General features: G+C 57.0%; 2 protein-coding genes across 5 annotated transcripts; both read right to left on the bottom strand.

Annotated features, from left to right (window-relative positions):
- Nucleotides 1-1,098: 1,098 nt before the first annotated feature.
- Nucleotides 1,099-14,729, bottom strand: DDR2 (discoidin domain receptor tyrosine kinase 2). The gene is made up of 17 exons (XM_062616250.1): nucleotides 14,021-14,729; nucleotides 10,621-10,703; nucleotides 8,630-8,732; nucleotides 8,274-8,505; nucleotides 8,046-8,193; nucleotides 7,787-7,892; nucleotides 7,221-7,404; nucleotides 6,907-7,150; nucleotides 6,720-6,782; nucleotides 6,444-6,574; nucleotides 5,714-5,924; nucleotides 5,015-5,238; nucleotides 4,761-4,897; nucleotides 4,167-4,358; nucleotides 3,816-4,044; nucleotides 3,147-3,296; nucleotides 1,099-2,569 (listed from the first exon to the last, which is right to left on the bottom strand). Exons 2-17 carry the CDS (start codon nucleotides 10,691-10,693, stop codon nucleotides 2,432-2,434), a joined length of 2,565 nt encoding a protein of 854 aa, XP_062472234.1. The 5' UTR covers nucleotides 10,694-10,703; nucleotides 14,021-14,729; the 3' UTR covers nucleotides 1,099-2,431.
- Nucleotides 14,730-16,369: 1,640 nt separating this feature from the next.
- UAP1 (UDP-N-acetylglucosamine pyrophosphorylase 1) lies at nucleotides 16,370-24,281 on the bottom strand. Of its 4 annotated transcripts, none has more exons than XM_062616251.1 (10): nucleotides 23,960-24,281; nucleotides 23,663-23,867; nucleotides 22,770-22,945; nucleotides 22,319-22,491; nucleotides 20,956-21,149; nucleotides 20,424-20,567; nucleotides 19,799-19,987; nucleotides 19,317-19,364; nucleotides 17,190-17,256; nucleotides 16,370-16,940 (listed from the first exon to the last, which is right to left on the bottom strand). In XM_062616251.1, exons 1-10 carry the CDS (start codon nucleotides 24,264-24,266, stop codon nucleotides 16,848-16,850), a joined length of 1,596 nt encoding a protein of 531 aa, XP_062472235.1. In that variant the 5' UTR covers nucleotides 24,267-24,281; the 3' UTR covers nucleotides 16,370-16,847. The 4 variants fall into 4 exon arrangements, with proteins under 4 accessions (XP_062472235.1, XP_062472236.1, XP_062472238.1 ...); XM_062616252.1 differs by having other exon boundaries at nucleotides 16,370-16,467; XM_062616254.1 differs by lacking the exon at nucleotides 19,317-19,364.
- Nucleotides 24,282-24,385: the final 104 nt, after the last annotated feature.

Genomic DNA, 24,385 nt, shown 5'->3' with positions numbered 1-24,385 from the left:
AGCTCTGTTGCCCTTCTCTGGACCCGCTCCAGCACCTCAATGTCTCTCTCGTGAGGGCTCCAGAACTGAGCTCAGGTTTCAAGGTGCAGCTTCACCAGCACCAAGTACTGTCCTGGCCCTGCTGACTATGCTATTGCTGATACAGGCCAGGATGCTGTTGGCCTTGTCTGCCTGGGCACAAGCTGGCCCTCTACGCCCCCCCATCCTTTGCCACAGAGGGACATTCCACAGAGGAACAGAAATGCCTCCAGGTCACTATTTCCTGGTGCTGCAGAGTCCAGTGCACTGACCCTGCCAGAGATCTCAGCTGCAGCCCTGCTCCTGGCGGGGCTGGTGTTCCAGCTGGAGCAGGGGCAGACACAGCAGCCCCCAGCTGCTCTCTAGGCACCCTAACATGCTATTTAGCCCTAGGGCCATGCACACCAGATACACAGCACACAGGCACAGAGCCCCAGGGCTCAGGTCAGTGGGAGCTGCAGTGCCCACAGGGCACATGTGCCCCTATCCGGGCTGGTGATCCCAGCTGACAGCTTGCTGAGACAGGCTGGGAGAGGCCATGATGCACCCTGAGCAGGGAGAGGGCACTGAAAGCAGCGGCAGATGGGTACAAATTCCGTGCCATGAACAAAACCTGCCCTCACTCTTGCTTCAGCCACAGAGCACCGTTCTGCCACATGCTATGTTCTCAGCAAGGAAGAGAGGAAGAGGGAGAAGACCTCCTCAGCCACAGCTAGCAGGATCATGTGTGAGGAGCCAATTAGCCTCTCCACAGAGCACAGCCCCCTACTGCTGTCCCTCCCCTCCCAGACCCACTGTCCCACCTCAGTCCATGCTGATGGACATCTGATATGGATGCTGAGCCTCAGACTCCCTCCCTGTCACCCAGAGATGGGCAACTCGTATGGGTCAATTTGAGGGTTTCTTGAGCATTCTTCCTCCATCTCTTACTCTGTTACCTGCATGCACTCCTCCAAGCTCCCACACACACAGTGCAGCCCACAAGCCCCCTGCCAGGCAGGTACTGGGCAGGTTCCCAGGGATCCCCACAGAGGAGGAGAGCTGCCTTCTGAAGTGCCGCAAGGAAACCATGCAAACAGATTCACGTAGCAAGTGTTTCTTCAGCGGGTTTGCCCCTATATGTAGGTGCATCTACTGAATATATACATGCCTTAGCAATAGTATAGTAGAAACTGTGCCACGCGTGAATTGATGGTGCTGAACTAATGCATACAAAAGTATGGAGGGGTCCATGTACCCTCTAAGTACAACGTTTCTCCTGTCTGGTCACAGGAAGGTCCAGTTCTGGGTCATGGCAGGTAACCTGCTGGGGCTCCTGCAGGGCACATGGCTCTGGCACCTGCCCAGTTTGTTCGTGGAGCTGCTGGATTCAGGGGCATGGACTGGTGCCAGACTGCTGCGGGATGCTCAGGGCAGCAAAGTCCAGCCCCAGCGCTTCAGCTGAGCTGTGACCTCTGGGCCCAGAGCCATGGAGGGACGGGGTGCCCACTGCTCCATGCACACGGGCTGTTGCAGGCTTGGGCATCAGCAAAAGCTCTGCTATGTGCATTCCTCTCCTGGTAGGTGAAGACTCAGGAGAGGAGGACTGGTAGATTTCCCCTTGGAGGTGAAAGGTGCTAACATCCTGCTGCCAGCTGTTGCACAAGCACCTGAGGGGCATCCAAAATGCATTTCACGGGCAGTTGAGCAGCTCTGGAGTGCTGTGTTTTTGATGACCTGCTCATCAAACAGTTGGGAGTAGGTGAGAGGTCAGTAAGAGGATGTCCTCTTGGCTCACCTTTTGCTGGGCAGGCAGCAAGGAGCTGGGAGTGCTGTCAGGTTTCTCTCTGTGCAACCGGGGTCTGGCTGGCAGGGACGGAGCTTCCTCCCCCTCCATGTGACATGTCCAAAGCCCAAAATGTCCAGAGAGTTTTTGGTTTTGCCCTATAATTGCACAGCCTGCTGTGAGCCAGTGCCAATCCCCGCTCCTCCTCAAGCAGGTAGTGGCTGCTAGACAGTCCCTGTTTCCAGCATGCACATACCCACATGCATTCCTTTTCCAGGCCTCACAAATTGGCTGGGAGCTTCCACACAGAGAAAGTCCAGCTGATGTTCCTCCCCTCCGACCAGGGGAGAGAAGCCATTCTGTTCTGGTCACTGTCACCAAGAACACGCTGTGTCAATAAATAACCCTCATCATAGCCCACATTGCTCCCAGGCTCAGCTCAGCAAGTGAACGGGAAGTCTGAGTCGTCCCACGCCGTGTCCTTCCTTGCTGCCCTTGGGGTTTTCCTCTGAGGCTTCACTGTACAATGAGAACAAGACCAGCTGCCCGGGTTTTATTGCTAAGTCCAAGTGAAGTGGCTTCAGTTTGCATATGGGGCTCCTCTGGGGATGGGGAGGGATGGGGACCGGGCTGGTGGGGAGCAAAGGGTCATTCTTCACTGGCTGACTCTTGAAGGAGGCGATGGATGTCCTGGAAGGAGGGACGATCTTTAGTGTCCCGTCTCCAGCAGCTCAGCATTAGCTTATAGACTGAGTCAGGGCAAAGTGCAGGCTGGGGAAGGTAGGTCTTCAAAACAAGAGGCAAAGACGACAAAGGGAGAGAGTTACTGACATAGAAACAGAATAGCAAACTGCTCCTGGGGAGCCCCATTTCCTCATGCACCAGGGTGAGAGGGCTGTGCTGCTGTGTGTTCAGGGGGAAGGGAAACCCCAGATGGCATAGTGGGGCCTGGGGACACCTGCTCATGTCTCCCAGCCCATAGAGGTCAGCAGGCAAGCAATGCCTTGGGCTGTGTGAAATGCAGGGTTTGCCATACAGGGCCCTTCCCAGAGGAGCTCTTGTCCCATAATTCCCTCATAGCCAAGGTCAGTATCTGGTCACCTTGAAGTCTTTCCCCAGGTCCCTGCTGGTCCCAGATGCACTGCTACCTGTCTTGTCCCATCCTGTCTCATTCCATCCCAACCCATCGTGTCACATTCTGTCCTGTCTTGTCCCGTCCCATCCCATCCTGTCACATCCCATCCCATCCTGTCACATCCCATCCCATCCTGTCACATCCCGTCCCATCCCATCCCATCCCATCCCATCCCATCCCATCCCATCCCATCCCATCCCATCCCATCCCATCCCATCCTGTCCCTACCTGCCTGCCCTGGTCCCGGAAGAACTCGCCGGTGTTCTCAATGACCTGCTCATCAGAGAACTGGGAGTAGGGCTGCTCCCGGCAGAGCGTGAAGGTCTCCCACAGCGTCACACCGAATGCCCACACATCACTGGCCGTTGTGAACTTGCCCTGCCAGAGGGAGCAGAGCGGGATTGGGCATGGGCATTATCCCATCCTGCTCCATAGGCCCGACAGGCACAGGTTTTGAAACCTCTTTCTGCACGCTTCAGCTTCCAGATCTGTGCCCAGAGTGGTCCAGCTTGGTCCTGCAGACCTGCTCTCTGCCTGGGGCCAGACCCTGCAGAGATCTGGGTCTGGCTTGCAGCAACTGCTCTAAGAGCTGAGGCTTGGTAAGGTCCCAGTTCCCTTCAAAGATAAAAAGCAACCCTGCTCCCTCTTTCTACTGACCGTGGCCAGTAGAAAATGTCAAGCATCCTGCTCAAAAGCTGGGCACCAGGACACTCAAGATCAGTGTAGTCCCCCCATCCCACCTTGGAAAAGCTGCTACCACTCCTGCTTTCTGCATGCTTCACCCCAAAGCTGGGCTTCAGGAAGGAGAGACTTCCCCATCCATTCTGCACCCACCAGCCTGAGGAAGAAGCTGAGATTAGCTCCAGTGTCCACCAGAGGAGCTGAGTCCCCACTTACCAGCAGGATGCTCTCCCAGGACATCCACCGGATAGGGAGCACTGCCCGCCCCTGGATGCGGTAGTAGTCCCCACTGTAGAGATTCCTGCTCATGCCAAAGTCAGCTATCTTGATGGTGTACCGCTTCCCCACCAGGCAGTTGCGAGTAGCCAAGTCTCGGTGCACGAAGTTCAGGGAGGAGAGGTACTTCATGCCTGAGGCTATCTGGGTGGCCATGAACCGCAGGTCACTGTAGGTGACAGGAGGGGACAAGGGAGGACTGAGGTGGTAGGCAGGATGGCAAGCGGGGTGCCCCACAGGGTGCCTGGAGCAGGCAGCCCTGTCCCCCCAACCTGTCCCAGGCAGCACTACCTGACAGTTGGCACTTGGCTGGCAGGGGGGCTGCCTGCTTGCTGTCGGGACAGGAACTGGTTGAGGTCTCCATTCTCCATGTACTCGGTGATCATGCAGAGCGGGTCGTCCGTGATGCACACTGCCAGCAGCCGGATGATGTTGGGGTCCTTCAGCCGTGACATGATCTTGATTTCCTTCAGAAAATCATTCCTTTCCGGAACAGAAACCACACGGATCGGACAGACAGACCCAGAGAGGCCCGGAGGTGTGCATGGACCAGCTGAGCATGCTACCCACCCGCCCAAGCCTTATGGGGAACCCTGCGGGTCCCCTCCCCTGGGACTGGGGACATAAGGGGAGCCCTGGACTGATCCACACTTGGCTGCGGGATGGGTAGATGGGGCACTGGGGAGCTGGTTAGGACCAGCAAGGACCAAGAGTCCTGAACTGCAGCAGCAAAGCATCCCCAGAGAGCTCAGACATGTAGCCCTCACAGTTGCACTGAGCTCCTGACCACTGAAGGCAGGGGATGCTTTCCAGGGGTCCTGGCTTTCCTGGAGGGTTCTAAGTGGGGGCAGAATACTGGGGTGTGTGCACCCCCCAGCCTCATACCTGGCATTCTTGTTGGCATCTGCTCGCAGCATCTTCACAGCCACTAGCACAGGGCAGTTGGAGCTCGCATCCAAGCCCTCCAAGGCAAAGTCCTTGCCCGTGAACTTGTCCATCCCCTCCACTTCACAGAGGTGCACCTGGAGGGGGACAAGGGGCAGCCATTACCTCTGCTGACTGACAGCCTCTGCCAGCCCCCACAAACTGGGAAGAGCCTTGCCCGAGCCCTGCTCAGGGCAGGTCCAGCACACACTCACCTCCCCAAACTGGCCTTCCCCCAGCTTCTCTTTGAAGGTCAGCAGCTTTCTGGGGAACTCCTCAACAGCCACGTCCTTACCAGAGAGCAGGTCCATGGTGAGGGCTGGCACCGAGTAGGTGTTGCTGCCTGTCACACCCTGCAGGTTCACGATGTCGGCCTCGGCATAGTGGGGGACACCCTCTGGGACACTGGCCTGAGACGGCTTCACAGGGCCACTGCAGCCTGGGGAGGTACAGCAGGGCCAGCCCTGCCATCGGTGTCCTGCCCTGCACCCTCTGCTCATGCTCCAGCCACTGGCTTCTCCATCCCAGTCCTCCCCAGAGCCCCTGCACTGCCCCAGCATGGCTGGGCTCCTGCAGACACCACAGGATGCTCTGATCCTTCCCCATGACTGACAAATGCACCAAGTACCAGCTGAACAGGGATCACTGCCTGACTGACCTCCAGGTCACTGAGAAAGAGAGGCCAGAGCATCCCAAGGATTGTGGTGGGGACACAGCACAGCCTGGCACTGATGTTCCTCTCAGCCAAAAGCTTTGTATAACATCTGAGAGGGGGATGTGCAGGAGCTTGTGTGACCTCCCACCTCACTTCTATGTGCCAAAATGTTTGGAGATTGGCCAAAAGCTGGGGCTGGGGAGCTGCTGGGGAGCAGGCTTGATGCAGGCTCTAAGCACGAGTGTCCCCCAGCTCTCACCCATGTCCTCCTCCCCCGTTGTGAACTCAGGCAGCTTGCGGATCAGGCGGGAGGGCTCCTGGTAGTCGGGTCCCAGGGGAAATATGCGGTCATAGGTGGAGTTGGACTCCTGCTCGCTGGAGGAGGAGGAACGGTTGTGGTTGAACATGCTGGATTCGCTGGGCAGGGAGAGGCTGACGGTCATTTCGTCATCCAGCATCCTTCGTGATGCCTGTGAGAGGGGGTAAGGGAGGAGAGAGCTGGGACAAGGGTTCCCTGCAGCACTGGTGGGATGGGGTCTTCTGTGCTATGTGGCACCACGGCCGTGCCCAGCCCCAAGGTCCCCTCTCTAGTGCCCTGTTCCAGGGCTGCAGCACCAGTCTGGGAAAGACATTTGTCCTGATGTACCCCCCTTCTATTTTCTGCCTCTATGGCAAAGAGCTTGGTTTCATCACTTCTATGACTGCCCTCAGTTGGCCAGGGCTGCAGTGAGACACCTGTGGGCTCCTCTTTCTCAGCCCAGCTTCAGGACAGAGGGATGGACAATCATGCAAGTCCCAAAGTTCCCGCTTTGCTAAGCTAAATCCCCTTGCTTGGGAGATGGGTGCAAACCACAGCCTTCCCTAGGACAAGAAGGAAGCATCAGACCCTGCATGGAGTCTGCTTTCCCCGTGCTGAGATCCCAGCAGAACCTGCCCAGGATGAGCCCACCGCCCCAGGCACCTCAACAGCCCCCCCGGTGCTTGCCCACCTTCTCCAGCATCTTCTGCCAGAACTGCCTCCACAATATGATGACAATGATGGCCACTAGGATGAAGATGATGGCCACCAGGCACCCGATCAGGATACGTGTGTTGCTGTCGTCCACCTTGAGCGTGGGGTCTGGCAGGAGAAGGGGACAACAAGAGTCAGTCATGCTGGGGTTTGGGGAGAGCCCCTGCCCCTTTCCTCCATCAGATGAGGCAGAGCCCCCCTGCCCGAGGATCACCCTACCCAGCTCAAGGTGATGTGCTTTTCAATGCCCTACCATAAGTGGTGGGAACCATGGGCACCTCAGGGGGGACCAATGAGTTGTTGTACATGGCTGCATCTGGCAAGGGAAAAGAGGGGAGTATCAGGGCGGGAGGCATGCATGGGTGCCCCACAGCCCCACTCCCTCCATGAACATCCCCCCTGGAGGGGACAGTCCCTGTGGGGCTCATGGTGGTGGGTACCCGACTGGAAGGTGATCTCGCTGAACATCATCCAAGCATCAGCAAAGTAGTACTGGCACTTGATGGCGCTAGCCATGCGGTGGAGCAGAGGCACGGTGACAAAGCGGGCACTGGGGTTCACGTCATCCAGCACCAGCACTGAGGAGACGGCACTGGGCTCCCACTCACTGGCATCAGCACGGAAGTAACACTGCACCTCCTTGAAGATCTTCACCCCTTTGGCAAACATGTTGTTGCAGTGGACCTGTGGGGCAGCCCGTCAGTGTGGCCATGGTGGGGGACAGGGACAGGGTGCAGGTGGGGGGCATGCGGACCTTCATGGCAGTGAAGTTCCTGATGCGGTCAAACTCAAAGGTGATCTCCACGTAGCCTCCAGCCGTGCTCTCATTGCGCCAACCAACGTAGTCGTAGCCCGGCCAGACGTGGTACTCGTGTGTCTGAGTGAAGTCGTCCAGCCCCGACACCCCATCTGTCAGCTGGCCCAGGCCCTCTGTCATGCTGGTGTGTGTGAGGGGGGAAAGGCAGCATGACTCTTGCCAGCCCCACAAACCTGCCCCCACTCAGCATATCCCCCCCCCCCAGCAGCTCCTCACAGCCCCTGGGAAACCCTTGTTCTTTTTGATGTTCTCTCTGAAAAAAGGCTATGGGACGCTGGACATACAGTGCAGTTAGTGTAAATCCAAGAGAAGGGATGGGGGTGCTTTCCCCATCATGATGTGCAGCCTCCCAGAGCTGGCCATGTCCCCTGATTCAGGGAGACCCCAAATATTTGCTCTGCTGAGGATCAGCACATCAGCCTGCCAACACAGGGAACAAACACTGCCATCCACTCCTGCCCACTGCAGCACCCACAACATGCACAGTCTCGCTCAGGCCTCACCTGTACCCGAATGCCCCATCATACACCGAGTCGTTCAGGTAGATGACAGTGCCCCCAGGAAGGATGAGCTGCTGCCCAGCCGGCGCATTGTAGGACACCAACCCGTCTGCAGGAAGGGGGGGGGTAAGTGGCTGCCCATGCCAGACATCCAGTTGCTGGTGAGCCCAGGCCAGCCCCTAGTGGGGTGGACAGCCCCCAGTGGGACAGACAGCCCCAAAGCTGGACTCTGGGGATATAGGCACAGGACCCCACCACGCACCCAGCCAGACGCAGCCGTACACCTCCACACGCAGGCAGACATTCATGGAGTGGTCAGTGACGGGGATGAAGCGGATGAAGCGGGCGATAAGGGGTGGCTCCAAGTCCTTGAGGACGATGTCATAGGGGTTGGAGTTTCCATCCAGCACCTGGGGCAGAGGAGCATGGTGGGGATGGGCAGGTGCAGACCCCACCATCCACCCTGTGCAGCCCCGTCCTACTTCCTCACCTGCTTCCCGTGCCGGTTCCTCCAGGAGATCCAGCGAGTGCCATCCCGGCTGTAGTTGATCTTATACATGGGAGCAAACTCATTGCCATGGCCCCCAGCATGGCGTCCCTGGGTGCCCACCAGGGTGATGAAGTGCAGGGCATGCAGGTCGATCTGCAGGAACTCCTTCAGGTCATCGGGCTCCACCGGGACCTCGGGACACCAGGCTCCATCGCCATCCTCTGAGTCCAGCCTGCAAACCAAGAGCAGAAGAGCCATTCGCAGGTGGCCAAAGCCAGCCCCATGTCCCCCTTCTGCCCCTCCATGAAAGCTCAGAAGACCCTGCTGTGGCTGTCACAGCAGAGTCCCATACTCACCGTCCATACTTGGCAGCTGTGGACTCAGACCACTGGCTGGATGCTGAGATGTCCTCATCGGGAATGTGACCACCTGACATTCCCAAGGGGTACCGGCACACAGCTGCAATGAGACCATCAGGGTACTGAGCAGGCATCCCTCCTTGCCTCTCCGGCAGGGACAAGTGCTGAAATATGGCCTGACACTGCCAGGGCTGGGCACTTCCACAATGCCACAGCACCACAGACCAGGCAGCTCAGGCACAGCGCTCTCCATGCCTCAGGCTTACAGAGTGGGGACAAAGCACTATGGGATGGTCCTGGACAGTCAGGTACTGCCTGAGTAGATGGAGCCAAGGGTTGCAAGTGAATGCCAGAGCAGCCTGAAAGCAAAGCTGAGAGCAAGGGTAAGCAGTGCTCCAAGGTCTGCTTGGACACACCTGGTCCCTGTCCCCAGAGATCCCTTCAGCCTTGCTGGCAAGCATTCAGATGCGGTGGAGGGAGAGCCTGTGGGTTGGCACTGCTGTCCCCACACTAGTTCTGGGGGGTAACTGGTGGGCTCATTCCAGAGGCCACTTACCCCAAAAAAACAGCTACAGCCGTGCTGCCCCACTGCTCCCTTCACCTTCCAGGGGGATGACAAAGGCGGGCACTCACCCTCCCTGCTGGCCCCATGGCTCCCATCATCAGCCCTGCTCCCTGCCCAGCTGTGAGTGGAAAAGTACCCAGGGTGTTGAGTGGGCTGCATCCCCGAGCGACAGCCAGTTCCCCCGGCACCGCATCCACACCGCTTCCCAGGAGTTATTTTCTCACTCCCAGCTGCCAGGAGCGCTGCTGAAAGGCCGTCTTGTTTGGCCTGTTTACCATCTGGCCACTGGCTCCAGCCCGCAGCGCTGCCCCTGCACGCCGCCCCGAGCAAACACCCACACCAAGGTGGCAGGGCCAGGCCAGGGTGCAGGCTTGGGGCTGCCCCTGCCACACCAGCAATGAGCCCCAGTGTGCGGTGCCACCTGGCAGCCAGCTCCCGTCCCCAGGTGCCTGTGCCACCACAACAGAGAGGGACCATCTCCTACATCCAACAGAGGGGTGGGCACATCTTCAGAATGAGCACAGTGGGGAGCATCTTCTCTTGTCCCCATCACTCCCACCACTCTCAACACTCTTCTGAGGCTCTGCAGAGTGCAGCTCCATTTTCCCATTTAATTCTTGACAAACACAGAGCCAAGCCCAGCTCCTATGCCCTGGGTATAAAACAACCCTGGCTAGGCAAAGCCAACACTGCCAGCCCTGGATGGCTGCAGAAGAAACAGGATTGCTTCCCTAAGCACCGTGCAACCTCTGGGGAAGACCCATCAAACTTCCCACGGATGGAAGAAGCCTTTGAAGGGACTTGTTACAGGGATACCCCAGGGAAACCCTGACGCACTGAAGGAGCCTGGGCTGCGTGTCCACCCCTGCAATGCAGGACAGGGCTGAGCCCTTCCAAAACAACCATTTAAATACACTTCTCTTGCTGACGTCCAGAGCAGTGTTGTGGTTTCTGAGCAGAAGCCAGGCACCTGGTCAAGCTGCTTCACTGAAGCCAACCTTGGTTTGTTGGGAAACTGCCAAAGAAAGCACATCCCAGGCAGCAAACAATACCCTGGTGCCTTCCTTCTGCATGCTGCAGCCTCAAAACTGAGCAGGCCTGATGAGCCCCTAATGGAGAAGGGCCGCATGCAGAGCCCAGGGCTCTAGCTGCAGGACTTTGCCCCTACTTCAATGTCCCTGCATCCTGCCAGTGCCAGGACAGACGCCTGTGGCACACAGAGGATGCTTTCTTAGTCACGGGTGGTGGCTGAGCTGTGTGCCATGCAGCAGAGAGCCCAGGCAGGCATGGGCTTGGGGGCCATCACACACTGCTCCCAGAGATGGTGCAGATGACATGAGCCCAAGCTCAGACACCCTGGTAAGAGCACAGCACAGGGAAACAGACCTCACGGCTCCTGCAGCCTGGTTCCCATCTCACTTACCTGGGTTGACCTGGGCTCTTGCGGTCTGCAGGACGCACAGCAGCAGCAGGGCTGGTCTGGGGCAGGCCAGCATGTCGGCAGTTCTGCGGAGACAGGGGAGTCCTCGTCACGCTGAGGCAGCTGAGCCGTGAGTAATGCTGGTCCTGCTTGGGGTGGCCAGCTGAGGATGGGAGGGCTTCCCCAGCATGAGTGTCCCACCTCAGCCTCGGAGGAGAGCAGAGCCCCAACCCTCACATCTGTGGTGGTGGTCAAAGGGGTCTCAGTGTCCATCCCCTCCGCCACCAGCTCTCCAAGAGCCATGGCACGCCGTACCCCTGGAGCTGGGCACATGAATTGGGCGCAGGATGCGCATGAACCTCCCAGGGCTCCGCTTGGGGTTGGCGCCATCTGGCTCCATGGACGGGCAGAAAGGCTCCAGCTGGGCCGCCCGCTTTTGGGTGGCTTTGAAAGCAAGACGTTGCACAATCCCATCATGAAACAAAATGATAGCACGTTGCAACACTCAGTTTTCCTGCCTCCTGGCTCAGGAGAGGTAATAGCAGATAATCACCGAGATTTACACCGTTTTTATTGTGGCTGATCTCTACAGCTGAGTGGATCTCAAGGACATGCATGACGCAAAGTATGGGCGTGGGAGCCAGCTTGCACCTGGTGCCTCTAGGGCAGTGTAGGATGGGGCTTGTAGGGACCTGGGGGCCATAGAATCATAGAATACTTAGGGTTGGAAAGGACCTTAAGATCATCAAGTTCCAACCCCCCTGCCATGGGCAGGGACATCTCACACTAAAACATGTCACTCAAGGCCCTGTTCGTTGTGGCATCCCTTATTTGCCAAGGAGACGTTTGTTCTCCTGGGATAGCCCTTAACACAAGTGCTGGATGCAGATTAGACCTCTTTTTATTAAAAAAGGATATTTTAATCTTGTTTGCATGCAGATTAACCTTTGCAGGAACAATTTACTAACCTGGGGGTTAAAAAGACCATAGGATTTGGCCAAATGGGACCTGGCTGCATTTGAATGCTGGGATAAATCCCATATGAGTCCTATCACACCAGGGATGGCTGGGCTGGCAGGTCCCCAAGTTGGCCCAACACCAGCGGCTCTGCAAGTTCATGCCTGCTTGTGGGGACCTACAGCCTTGTCTCTACTGCCAAGAGAAAACCCAAATCCACCCTGAAACAGTTGCCATATGTCAAATGTCCCCATCCCGTGCAGCCCAGGTGGGAGGTGCTGGATATGGTCCTGCTTGCTGGCAAAGCTAGGGCTTGCCACTGCAGGAGTGAGGCAGGCTTGCTCTGACCATGTCAGCACCCAGGTGAGCGCAAAGCACTGGGAGCTGCCTCCCGCATCCTGCTGCTGGGCTCACTGGGGGCTTCTGCTAAACATCAGGAGTTACAAATGAACACCCCGACTTAAGGTGACTTTCAGTGATTTTTTCCCTATTTTTTTTTTTAAAGCTTCTTTTCTATTCCCAGCTGGGAAAGTTTAGTTAGTTGCAACTAACTCAGCTGCAACCGGGAATTTCAACTGCATCGCTGAGAGGCACACTCAAGGCTCCTGCGTTTGATGATGACCAGTTCCCCCAACATTAAAAATCTCAATTTCCTTCTGCATTCCAAAAAACATATCCAGGGATATTTTTTCCCACTATTCTTTCAGGCTGAGTAAACTCTTTCAGCATCAGGATACCAGATGCCATACTCTCCTGCAGGGAATGCATTTAAATTTAGTCTAATATAGGGAAAACTTCCCTGCACAGCCATTGTGGCTCCTTGGGGGAGCAGAGCTGGGGGACACCAGGGAGACGGTGACTCGGGCGCTGAGGTTGGGGCACAAGGATGCATGGTCAAACTGGCCAAGCAGCATTGGCAACCCGGCTGGAAATCCTTTTTGTTCCATCGGCCCCGCACAAGGGATGGCTTTGCAACACTTTGTCTGAAAACGTTTGCTGAAAACACTCAAATCACTGGAAATTTTTAGCACAGAGAGTTTCTGGAGCTCCTCCCTGGCGTCACACGGCCTTGGGAGCTTCCCTCAGCCACTACTTTTATTTCCGCCCCCCCTTCTTATTTTCCCCTTTCTTATTCTACTGAAATCACCAGGGAAAAATTAGCAGGAAAAACAAATGAAATCCACATTTGTTTACAGACAAATCACACCCGAGCCATGGTCCCTCTCACTGCCATCCCATGCCGGGTGGTGAAGTTCCCAGCTCGCTTCCCAAGTGGGCACTGCCATCCTCACCAGCACCGGAGGAGTACCATCCATCTGAAAGGGGCTGGATGGCAGCGGTCCATATCCTGAACATCCCAGGTCCTGCACGTGGGTCTCCCAAGGCTCCTATTGCAGAGCCCATATCCTTCCACAGGGCTGGGGTATCCCCTCCTGCTGGCATGGCGGCCAAGTGGGACACACTGAGGCCACACTGGAGGGAATGTCCCTGAGAGGCAAGAGGCTCTCCCTGACCCTGGCTCATGACCCAAGGCATGCAGTGTTTTGGTAAGGGGGTTTGGGACCCCTATACCAGCTGGCACTACAGCCCCCAGCATGCTGTGGTGGTGGCGCAGCCTCGGCAGGAGCGCAGAGCAGCATGCCGGGATCCGTAGTCCTCTTCCACTCCAAAAATGCCATTTTAAACCTTCTCTGGGCTGAATGCAGCCCCATTTTCTCCAGTAGCAAGCACCTCCCCGGCCACAGGCTGGCAGGCTCAGCTGGGGGCATCACAGCCGTACAGGGAGCAAGAAGTGGCCAGCACATCCTTGTGTCTGCCAGCTGCCCTGTGGAGACCTGCCAGCAGCACAGACCATGGCCATGGGGACAAAGTCCTGTGGGTCCTGCACCCAGCAAATGCTCCCCACCAGAGGAAACCTTGCATCCCTCCTCCCAGCTCTGTGCCACAGTGTCATCCCGCCAGTGTGGGGCTGAGAGTATCGCTCCTCTGCGGTGCAGGGATGGGAAGCTACAAGTGGGTCCCCAGCACCAGGATTTGGGGCAGGATGCTCAGGAGCACCAGACAGGTGGCCCTGTGTCTGCTCCCCAGTGTGACCTGGTGCCTGGCTGGGGGACCCTGGGGATAGCAGGGCCTCTCTGGCTGGAAGCACTGCCACCAGCTCTGCCAATAGACAGGCAGGAGCCGAGGACAGACACCAGGAAACACTGGCTTGGCACGGGGCAAGGGGGAAAACGCTGGCAGTAGGGAGAAAACTGGAGAGAAGGGGCTAACGTCACCTCCCCAGGTGGGGATGCTCCCTTGCTGCTGCCCCAGCCCCTTCCCAGGCAGACCCATACCCCAGCCCCTCTGCCCAGGCTCTGCCGCGGCTCATGGCCAACCCTGTGTCCCCCCAAAATCCCAAGTGTGGGGCAGCAAATTGCCCCCCAAGCACCTCAGAGGGACTCACCGGAGCGGTGGCAGGCGGGCTCCTCGCCCCTCACCCTGGCAGGGGGAGCCAGGAGAGGAGCAAACTTCCCCAGGCTGATGCAAGATGCCTCTGGGAGCGCGCTTGCATTCTGCGGATTCCTGGGAGGCAGCCAGAAATCCCACAATCCTACATCTTGCACATTTGGTTTCAATTAGGGAGCAGAGAGGGGGAGCCAGTCACCAATCCAGGCTGGCTTTTCGGCAGAGGTTATTTTCCTCAGCCCGAGGGAATGTGTGCAAAGCTATAATTTACAGCAAAACCCATTCATAGCGCGAGAGAAAAAATAAAAAACTCCCCATGGCCAGTGAGGGAACTTAAAGCAAAAGGCAGTGTTTTGCTTTCTGGCACTCACGGGATGGCACACATGTCTGGGACCATCCTCTTGCATCACAGGGTGCAGGGGCCAGGCAGGACACCCCCAAAATGCCAGTGATGGGGTACTCCATAAGGCCCCATTGCTAGCCTGGAGGGTCTTGCATGGGCTGTCCCGCTCAGGGCCCTGGGTGGGAAGGAAGCCAGGTTCCTGCATGGGCACATGTGGCAAGGCCACTGTCCAGAGTGCCGGCTGGCCCCGGCACGTGGCGCAGACGCAGCACTGGCAACCCGGGCTGCACACTGAGCTCGTGGTTTTACATCACTTCCAGGCACTAGCTTGGCAGCGTGGCCATGGACTATGCAACGCGGCAGGGAGAAAACAATCACCATCATAATCAGCTCACATTGATTTTTGTGCAATTAAAAACAAGTTAAAAATGTAATTATTTTTCTTTCAGATTAGTGTTTTGGCTGTATTTTATCCAGCACCCACACTGCTGTGGGAGGAAAGCTGCACCCCAGCAGCAGGCCAGTGGCTCCCAATACGTGCTCTTGTGAGCAAGGCACCCCACACCCCCAGGGCTGTAGCCATGTTGCTAAAACAACCTCCCTGCCAGACTCCTGGCCTGCCTGCTCTCCAGGTGATAAAACAATGCACTAGTGCCCTTGCTGCTGCCAGCAGAGAGCAGCTGCAATGCCAGCCCATCATGGGCACGATGAGAGGTATGGCAACAGGGCACAGCAGGCCAAGGCAGAGCACCTCTGGCCTGGCAGGGAGGGCAGGCAGGAGCAGGTTAGTGCAGTGCCTGCTGCAGGGCTCTGCACCAAGCCCTTGCTGCCCTACGTGCACACTGGCATGAACACCTCTCCTCCACCCCTGCTACCTGGAATTAGCACTCCGATAACTTGGCAGCACCCAGCATCACATTGCTCTATCCCAGGACATCCTAATGTGAAGGTGCTGGTGTGCAAACAGAGCCAGAAAGCCAAAGGAGTGGTGATCCCCCCTGGTTCACCATGCAGCCCTTTGCTCCTGCTCAGCATTCCCCCAGTGTGGGCCACGCTATGCTCCAGTTGCTGCCTGCTCCATGCCAAGAAGGAGCAGCTCCCCAAGGAGCAGAGATGTCCCTTCCTCACAGCAGCTGCTCCCAGGGCTTGTCAGAGCTGGTGGGCAGGGGGAGGTGGTGCAGACCACAAGACCACCCGCAGCAGCACTCTGCTCCAGCTCCTCACTCTGGCCCCCATCCCGGGCTGTCTCCCCTGGGATGCACAGCCGCCAGCCTGCCTTGGCCACACACAGCCCATCTGGCCCACGGTGAGCCACCAGCAGCCACCTGCACTGGCCAGGACCCCCCACATGGCCCCCACTTCCCAGGCACACACTGTGTGCAGAGCAGAGTGCTCAGCTGAGCTTGGGGTGCCCAACAGCCACCATGGCACTCAGCGATTTGACAACTTCTCCAGCGGGGAGCAGTTTGAGCCCCAGTTCCAGCCCTGCAAGGGTAAATTCCTCCCCAGGCAGCGACAGGGCAGTGGGTGGCTGCGCACCCCCACACCAGAGGCTATGGTAGGACTTGAGCAGGAGAGGATCTGGCCAAGCACCATCTCCTCTCCCAGACAGGAGGTGAGGCAGTAAGAGCTGTTCTGCCTGAGGCCATCAGGACACCATGCTCTGGGGCAGGAGCTGAGGAGCCCTCCCCAGGCAAGCAGAGGGCAGGTGGTGCTGCTGAAGGACACCAGGCTGGGCTGGTTGCACCCTGAGCACTCCAGCAGCGCAGCACACATGCCTGTTCATACCTGCTTAAGGCATGCCACTGTTTGCAGAAATTCAAGAGGAAAGTGAAGCTCTGCTTCCTCCAGAGACACCCCAAAGAAGCACTGCAGGCCAGAGGACCTGCCTGCAGCAACCCCTGCTGTGCTGGGCAGAGCAGCGCACCTGGCATGACACAGTCAGACCTCTACTCTACATGAGGATCCTCTGTGAAAAGTCACCATCATTAAAACACCACGAGATGAGAGACAGGAGGGGCTCAAGAGTTTAATCAGGTGCTTCCAGTTATGCAGCGTACAAAGGATGACCAAAAGGGAGGACCTGGGCAATGACAAGGACCCTATTAAAAAAAATAATCATGTAGATTTGAGAAAAATAAAAATTCAAGATTAACCCCAGCCCCATACCATAAAAATCCTCTGCATGTACAATGAATATTACTATATACATGTTTAAAAATAAATGCCCACAGCCTGGAGTGCAAAGAGCAGAGCCGTAGCTGTGCTTTGTGGCAGGGGAATCCATAAAGTGTTTGGTTTTTAAATTAAAATATAAATAGAAGCATACAACATGCCAAGAACCAAGTGGGCTACATCCTCCTCTGCATAAGGCAGAGCAAGCAGGACCAGCCCCTACCAGTTACAGCTATAAACCTTCATGTGTCCGAATTCCCAGCCCACCAGGAGGGATGGGCAGCCTGGCTTGGGCACTGTGTTGCTGCTACACCCCGTTCTTCACTAGCTCATGGATCCCATCCTCGTCAATAATTAAAGGTGCGCAGAACTCTCGGCCCTTCACGTACTTTTCCAGACCCTAAGGGAGGACAAAGCAGATTGTCAGGAACACACCACATGTCACTTGCTCTGTGGACCTGCTGAGCTGCTCCGCAGGTGGCTCTGGCCCCCTCCCATGCTAGTAACTTGGGGGACTCTGCCTTGAAATCTCCACTGTGAATTCAAGTCATGCTTTTGTGGCTTACCCCATTCCCCAGAGTGCCCTGCCAGCCTCCCTGCCCCCGGTTAATCTGCAAGGGTGCCCAAGCTCTGGGGAGCCAGTACTCACCTCTCCTCCATAGGAGATGAGGGGAGAAATTTCACACTGGATTGGCAGGTCATTTGCATCCTTCAAGCTGCAGAGAAAAGTCAGGAGGGTTAACTATGTCCTGCCAGGGGAGCAGACGGGGCCCAGAGGTCTCGCAGGCGCTGGCACAGGGGTCAGCGCTGTCTGGGGCACCGGTAGCTGCTGGCCCACGCAGGCCTCACCAGTGCAGAGCTACCCAGGGTTAGTCAAGCCCCGAGTGCTCTCCCATGGAGCTGCAAGCTAAAGTTTAGATATCAGCAGCAACTGAAAGGAAAGAGAGCTTTAGATGCAGCCTTACTGAGGGTTTACATGCCTTCCCATGTGTGCAACTACAGCAGCACCTACAGCCCTCGCCTGGATCCCAGCCCCGCTGTATTTGATACCGCATGCAAGCTAGTCACTCCTTCCTCCTTCTTCCTCTTGCACCCTTGGGTGATGAGATGCACTTGCAGCACCTTTCTGTTCGGCTGGTCACAACAGGTCTTTTTTAAAAAACACTTCTTGTTTAAAGCACAACCTGAAGACACAGGGTAAGGCTTGCTCAGAAACACTCCCTGTGGCACCAGCTTCTCCTTCTGCTTTTGCCTCTTAGATCAACTGTCCAGCTCCTCTGTTCTGCACACGAGCCTGGGCTAGCGAGGATGACGACAGACCCACACCAGCATTGCCTGCCACAGCCTAACCCCAGAACAACCACAGCAGCACTGCTGGGCAGGGGTCTACATGGTGTCCCTGACCCTGCTCCTGCTGCCACAAGCATCTGTAGATCTGCAGATGCACAAGCATCTGCAGATGCCACAATTATCCCCAGATGCTCCCTGGATCCAACCAGTGTTTAAGCCTGGCCGGGGGAGCAAACAAAGAACACCAGGGTACCATTTTGCACCTGCTCACCACCACAGCCAGAGAGGACACAGGACATCATCTGTGACAACTCTTCCTCGCCCAGGACGAAGCTTGTCCCTGCTCCCACATGCTCACTCAGTTGCTTCCTGTCCCAGCTGCGAGTAAATAAAACTCACCCACCCTAACCCAGCCCTTGCACTTGTGCTTGTGCTTGCCTTGGAGTCAGATTCCTCTCAAGATAAAACAATAAAAATAAAAAATAATGCCGTTAACTGGAAATGAAGGACAAATGTAGGATAAAGTGCATCCTTTATCCTACATTGTAACTACCATGATAGCCTAGTTATAAGCACGAAAGCACTTGGAGTCTTGAATTAAAAATAGAGACCTCAGGTGTGTCCCACCAGAAAGTACCAGAAGATACAACTTCTCCTGAAGGGGAAGAAAAAGCAGCAAGCTTGTTTAGTCTGGAAGTCATTTACTTACCAGCTTGAAGTCCCAGCCCCACAGATGTGCCCTGTGGCACAGAAGAACACACTGCTATTAGAGATGTTGCTTTAACACTTCTGTCAACTTCCCTATTTACTTCTATAAACTTCCACGAGTCAGGGAACTTTCAGGAGTCAGGGTCTGGATCTTCAAAACTCAAGAGCTGCAGCCACACAAAGTGCAGCTGGCTGCCCATGCTGAGCTCTGCACATGCTACGTCAAAGCCTGCTTGACATTTACTTGGTGTTCTTAATTTCGTGTCAATCTGGCGGGCACCAGGAGACGGCAGCCGTCTCCAGCTACAGGACTGGCCGGGATGAGTCCGGGCTGTGCTGCACCACGGCATGACGAACAGGGAGCGTCATCGAAGGGACAGGCCAGCGCGTTTCCCAGCAGCATCCCTCCTGCAGAGTGATCTCTGGGGGCTGCACACAGACAGCAGCAGGCTACCTGCCGCCCTGCATCTGTACCAATGGCACAAGCTCCTTCCAGTTATCCCCACCTGCTGCCTCTCTGGAAAGCAGCCCAGAAGGGAGCAGACACTGCCTGCTTACCGCCCCGCCACCATGAGATGCGGCATCCACAGAGTCCAAGAGTGAGACATGCCCCACTCCCAGCATGCAGCCCAAGCACCTTGCCCCATTAGTCACTATGGGCACCTGCTCACCAGCACACACCCATCACAGCAACTGCAGCCTGGCACACTGCTTCACCTACAGCCTGTTAGTACCTAAGCACAGCCCCGCCACCATGCAAGCTGCACGGTATAGTTACTTGTCATTGACATCTGCTGGGGTGGCATCTGACCTTCCGTTTGGGACACTATGTGGGAATAAACAAGGGTTAGCAAAGGTGGGCAACCAAAGAGCAGATAGGGCTTTCTGTTTTCCAAACAGGGCTTGTGGGGGGTCTCTTGATCAAGGGATGCTGTGACCCCACACTGTCTGCTGCACAGATCTGCTGGTATGGTTGGGCTTTAGGAAGCCACCTTGTCCCTGCATGGACAACCTTGGCTGTACAACAGAGACCAGCACGATTTGGTTCACAGACACTGAATCAAGAAGGAAAGCTCCTGATGAACAAGTGAGAGCCCCTGTGGTGGCCACCACCTGGCCCACTCACGAGAAGGGACCCACAGCTGGTTGTTCCAGCAATGCTGGTTTCAGAAGCACTGAAATGGAGAAGCGCTGCAGACTGTCCAGTGCTTGATACCCAACCCAAAAAAGGATGCAGCAGTACTGGGAGCAGCAACTCACCGAGGGATGGCAGGGATGCGAGTGCCATTTTCATCCACAAAGTGTCCCCCTGCATTGAGAACCCAGCAGTGGTGCAGGGACATCAAGGCATGTCGGGCTGTTGTGGGGTTGTCCTTGCCATTCTGGCTGTCTGCATTCTTCAGGGGAGAAAACTCATCCTCACGCAGCACCTCATACACTACAAACTTCCTGGTGGAGGAACAGGGATAGGAGGGTCAGGTTTGGGAAATGTTCTTCCCTGTCACTTTGGCTTCTTCCCTGCCAGGGTGGCTGAGCTGGGGCCACAGTAGCTGAACCAAGGCCATGGCCCCCAACACCCACTGGCTGTCCTCACAGCCACCAAAGAGAGAGGGGAAGACCTGGGCTTCAGGGTCAGTAGATGCTCCTCTGGCCCAGGTGCAGGGTGCTGCCAACCTAGGGGCACACAGCACCTGTCCCTCCTCCTGCTCATGTCAGGGCACAATGGTCCACTGCCACTGAACAGCATTGGAGCTGACATCCTATCCTGAGATCCTAGGGGACTGCCAATGAGCACAGCCATGGGTGCATCCCTCCCTCCAGAGACCCTCAGAGCTGCCCAAGGGAGAGCCAGCAAACTGCTCTCAGAAGAGAAAAAATGGCATACTTGGAAAACTGGAAGATGTCGAAAACAAACTTTTCCATCTTTATCCCATTGGGCTTCTCGGGTTGGATCCGTTGCCCTGTAGTGATGTCCACATGTGGAATCTTCTTCTCAGCTACATGGTGCTGCAGCTGTGGTTCATAAGTACTGTAATGGGCCAAGAAAGAGATGTCACTCACCTGAGCAAGGCAAGTCTCCAGCTCCCCAGTTCAGACACTGCTGCAGCAGGACAGCTGCTCTGCCCTGACCCCCAGCCCCAAGGCACGGGCTGCTCATCCCCACAGCAGCCAGGAGAGGACAGCCCCACATGCCCTGGCACCAGCAGCCAGTGATGGCTGCGGGAAACCTCATCTCAAGAAAAGAACTGTGAAGAGAGGCAGAGGTCAAGCCATGCAGGACCAGACTGTGAGGGCATCATCCCAGCGCACATGCAAACAGCTGGAGTTCAACCAGCAGAAAGCAAGGCGTAGGTAGCTAGGTTGTCAGCTGTGCTCAGCACCAGCGCTCCTCCTCCAGCACCCCAGCAAGCCCTTACTTGACTACATCTTTCAGGAAGGCAGTGGTGAAGTAGTGATTGGCGATGTTGCCCGCATTGAAGAGCAGCCGCCCATCCGGGCCCCGTTTCTGGGCAGTGGCCAAGGAGATCTCGCTGTACTCCACCACCTGGTAGACACCATCCACTCGGCACACCACGCCGACTGGTTCCGTGGGGTTGGTCTTCTCCACCACCTGCCCAAGGGAAGCACTGTCAGGGGAAGACCTCCCAGAGACCTGCACTTCAAATATACTGCCTTATATCTAGCATCCCCCATGGAGGTTTTTTTCTGTGGAGGACAGCATGGGTAATGCGGGGATAGGCATAGTGGAGCTCCCCCTCCCTGGAGAAGGGTGAGATGGCAGGGATGGGTGATAGGATGTCAGGGACAGCCAGAGGGTGCAGGAAGAATCTGGCACCAAGCCCTTATGTGGTTGGCAGAGGGCATGGATAATTTTAGCACGCAGCCCACATGTGAAGAGCCAGCTTGCTGTGCACAAGCAGGCGGCTGCTGGCTCAGCAGAGCCATCCCCCTACACCTGACCTCCTCTTCTTGCACACTTCCCTATGGGCAACAGGAGCCTCCCAGCAAATCCCTACCTGTCACTGCTGCCACAGCAGGGCAGCATTCAAGGACACTGACTTCCTCCTTTCCGCATGCTACGGTTATTTCCTCCTTCTCTTACATAGGCCAGAAGGAGGAACTGCTTTCCCTTTCTTAGTTTGCTCTCTGAAAGATTAAAGGCCAGCAAGCCCTCTCACCTGTTTGGCAGAGCTAAGCCTAATGCAAACACCATCACATAGCCCCTTTGTCTGCTAATCCAGCCTTTAAATAAAGCTTTGGGTGGGCAACCTCTCACCCAGGAGACACAGGGCTGGGCTCAGCAGTAAACTGCACCTACTGTGTTTGATCTGGTGCACAGGACATCACATCCCAAGACAGCTGGCAGCCTGTGGCAGGGATCCCGGATGCCCATGCTCCCTGTAGCCTTCCAAACAGCTGCCCAGTATCTGTGTAGGGACCGATCAGCCCCACAGGGCTCTGCAGCAGCTCTTGGACCCAGGGACTAAGGGACGAGTGAGCCCTGGGGCTGTCAGTGCTACATCCCCATGCAAGATAGGAGGGAAGCAGCACCAAGCACAGGTGAGTTGACACCCCACATTCCCTGGGGTGCCAGACCCAATGGGCAGGTGGGACTTTGTCAGCACATGCTACACCAGCAATCTCCTGGTGCTTAGCTATCCCTCCTGGCTGCAGCAAGCCAGGGGAGGAAGGGTGAGGAGTCAGGGAAGTCAGGCAAAGATCAGGACAGAGTGCACCCTGCTCCAGGGAAGCACTTCCTGCCTGCCCCCAAAACCATACCTTGGCCCCACAGTCTGCTCCCTTCTCCAAGCAGAACCCGATGAACCTGGGGTCAGCCACCTTCACCAGGATGTTATCCACACAGTAGACATGGACACTCTGCACGCCTCTCCGCTCCATGTCCTCCACAATGCCGTGTGCTCCCAGGGCCCGGTACAGGCCCCCGTTGCCATCTGCAGAGGGAACAAACTGCTGGGGGCTGCAGCAACACCCGGCTGTCTCATCTGGCAGCCACACTCATCCTCTTTTCCCCATGGAGTCAGCATGGAGGGTCACCAGCCAGGCCATACCCCACCCTGGTCCTTCCCGCCAAGCCAGACACCTCCCAGACTGTGTCACCCCCAGGCCGCATCATGCTGTGACACTGCCCCGTGTAGGCTCCAGCTCCAAAAACTCCTCAGCACTGTGTCTCACTCCCCTGCACCTCTCCTGACAGCTCCTGGTCACCGACCTGGCGCCATAGCAACCTTGCCCTTCTCCTCCAGCAGGATTTTCCCATCAAAACCCAGAGCAGGCAGCATGCCCTGCTGGAAGAAAATGACGTTTTCTTTCTTCAAGCCAAAATAGTGATGTTTCACAAAGAATTCCTTGGTCGACTCCATAGTCCGGCCACTTGTCATGATGTACCTGTTGCAGTACAGAAAAGACCTGATGAGCAGGGTGGAGAGACATGGTCTCATACTCCTTAACCCAAATGTGGGGAACTGCTTCAGTCTGTAACACTCATGACAGCCTTCTTCCCTCACCAGACATTTAGAGGGATTTGACCTGTGGTGATCTTGCCTTTTTGGCAAGCAAATGAAGGGCTTCACCCCTCCTTGCAACATACATCTCCAAAATGCTACCACACCCTGTGCAGAAGGGGACACCCAGCTGCAGCTGCCAGATGCAGCAACGACATCAACCTACTTCTCATACGCTACCGCAGCCCCTCAGCTCCCAGAGCCCTGACTCATGTGTCTGCTGTCCCATGTGGCGACACAACAGATGTTCCCAAGGGGCTGTAGGGTTGAGCCTATCATGTGGCACCTACCAGTGGTCCCACAGTGTGGGGCTTACCAACACCATCTGCTGGTCCTGGACCCGCTGACTCCACAGGCCATACCCATGGCAACAGCACAGCATCAAATGGGCCTGTGACAACCCATGGGCACTTGGGCTGTTATGGGGGTCTGCATCAACCCATGGGCTCATGAGACTTTGGCATGCTGAGGCCAATAGGGCCCATGCCAACCCGTAAGAGCTCATCCCACCAATGCTAGCAGGACACGGCTAACACCACCCTGCATTTCATCCCAACAAGGCCACCCCAGGGGTGCCGACCACCGAGAGCAGGGGGCTCACCAAGGGATGTTGCAGTGGGTGCCATGCTGCTCCTCTGCCAGCTGCTGCAGCCGCCGCAGGCGCTGGGCCTGGAGGTGGAAGAGGGTCTTGCGGGAGGGCAGCCCTACGTCGTACATGCCCTTGGGGTAGGGGACGCCGAGGCGGGTGCCCTGCCCGCCGGCCAGCAGCAGCGCGGCTACGCGGCTCCCCGCGATCTCCGCCAGCCCTGCGACCGGGAAGGAGAGCACACACGCGTGGGGCCCGCCGCGCCAGCAGCGGCACCGCACTGCGCCGGGCCCCGCCGCCTCCCGCACCTACCGCGGCTCTCCCAGCGCGGTAGCAGCTCACGGTCGCGGGAGGCACTGCCCAGCACATCCCGCGGCACCGGCTGCATCCGCGCGTCCAGCCCGGCCGCCGTCACCTCCGCTGCACCGCCACCGTCCCCGCGGGCGCGGCGGAAGAAGCGGTTGATCTCGGCCACGTCCATGTCGCGCAGCTCCGCCGCCAGCGCCCGGCGGGCCTCGGCGCCCAGCTCGGGCCAGAAGCGCAGCACGTGGCCCTGCCCGCCCTCCGCCAGCCGCTGCCCCAGCGCCGCCGCACCGGCTGCGGCCCCGTCCGCCTCCATCCCGCCAGCCCCGCCGCGCCCCTCCAACCACCCCTTTATAGCCCCCCGCCACCGCGGGGCCGCCAATGGCAGGCGGCGGCGGCACGCCCCGCGCCCTCAGTGGCTGCGGGTCACGGCGT

The sequence above is a fragment of the Pezoporus occidentalis genome, unplaced genomic scaffold (assembly GCF_034315485.1).
Source record: "Pezoporus occidentalis ecotype Australia unplaced genomic scaffold, CSIRO_AGI_Poc_V1 ctg189, whole genome shotgun sequence".
Classification (NCBI taxonomy): domain Eukaryota; kingdom Metazoa; phylum Chordata; class Aves; order Psittaciformes; family Psittacidae; genus Pezoporus; species Pezoporus occidentalis.
This window is presented reverse-complemented; position numbering and strand designations above follow the sequence as displayed.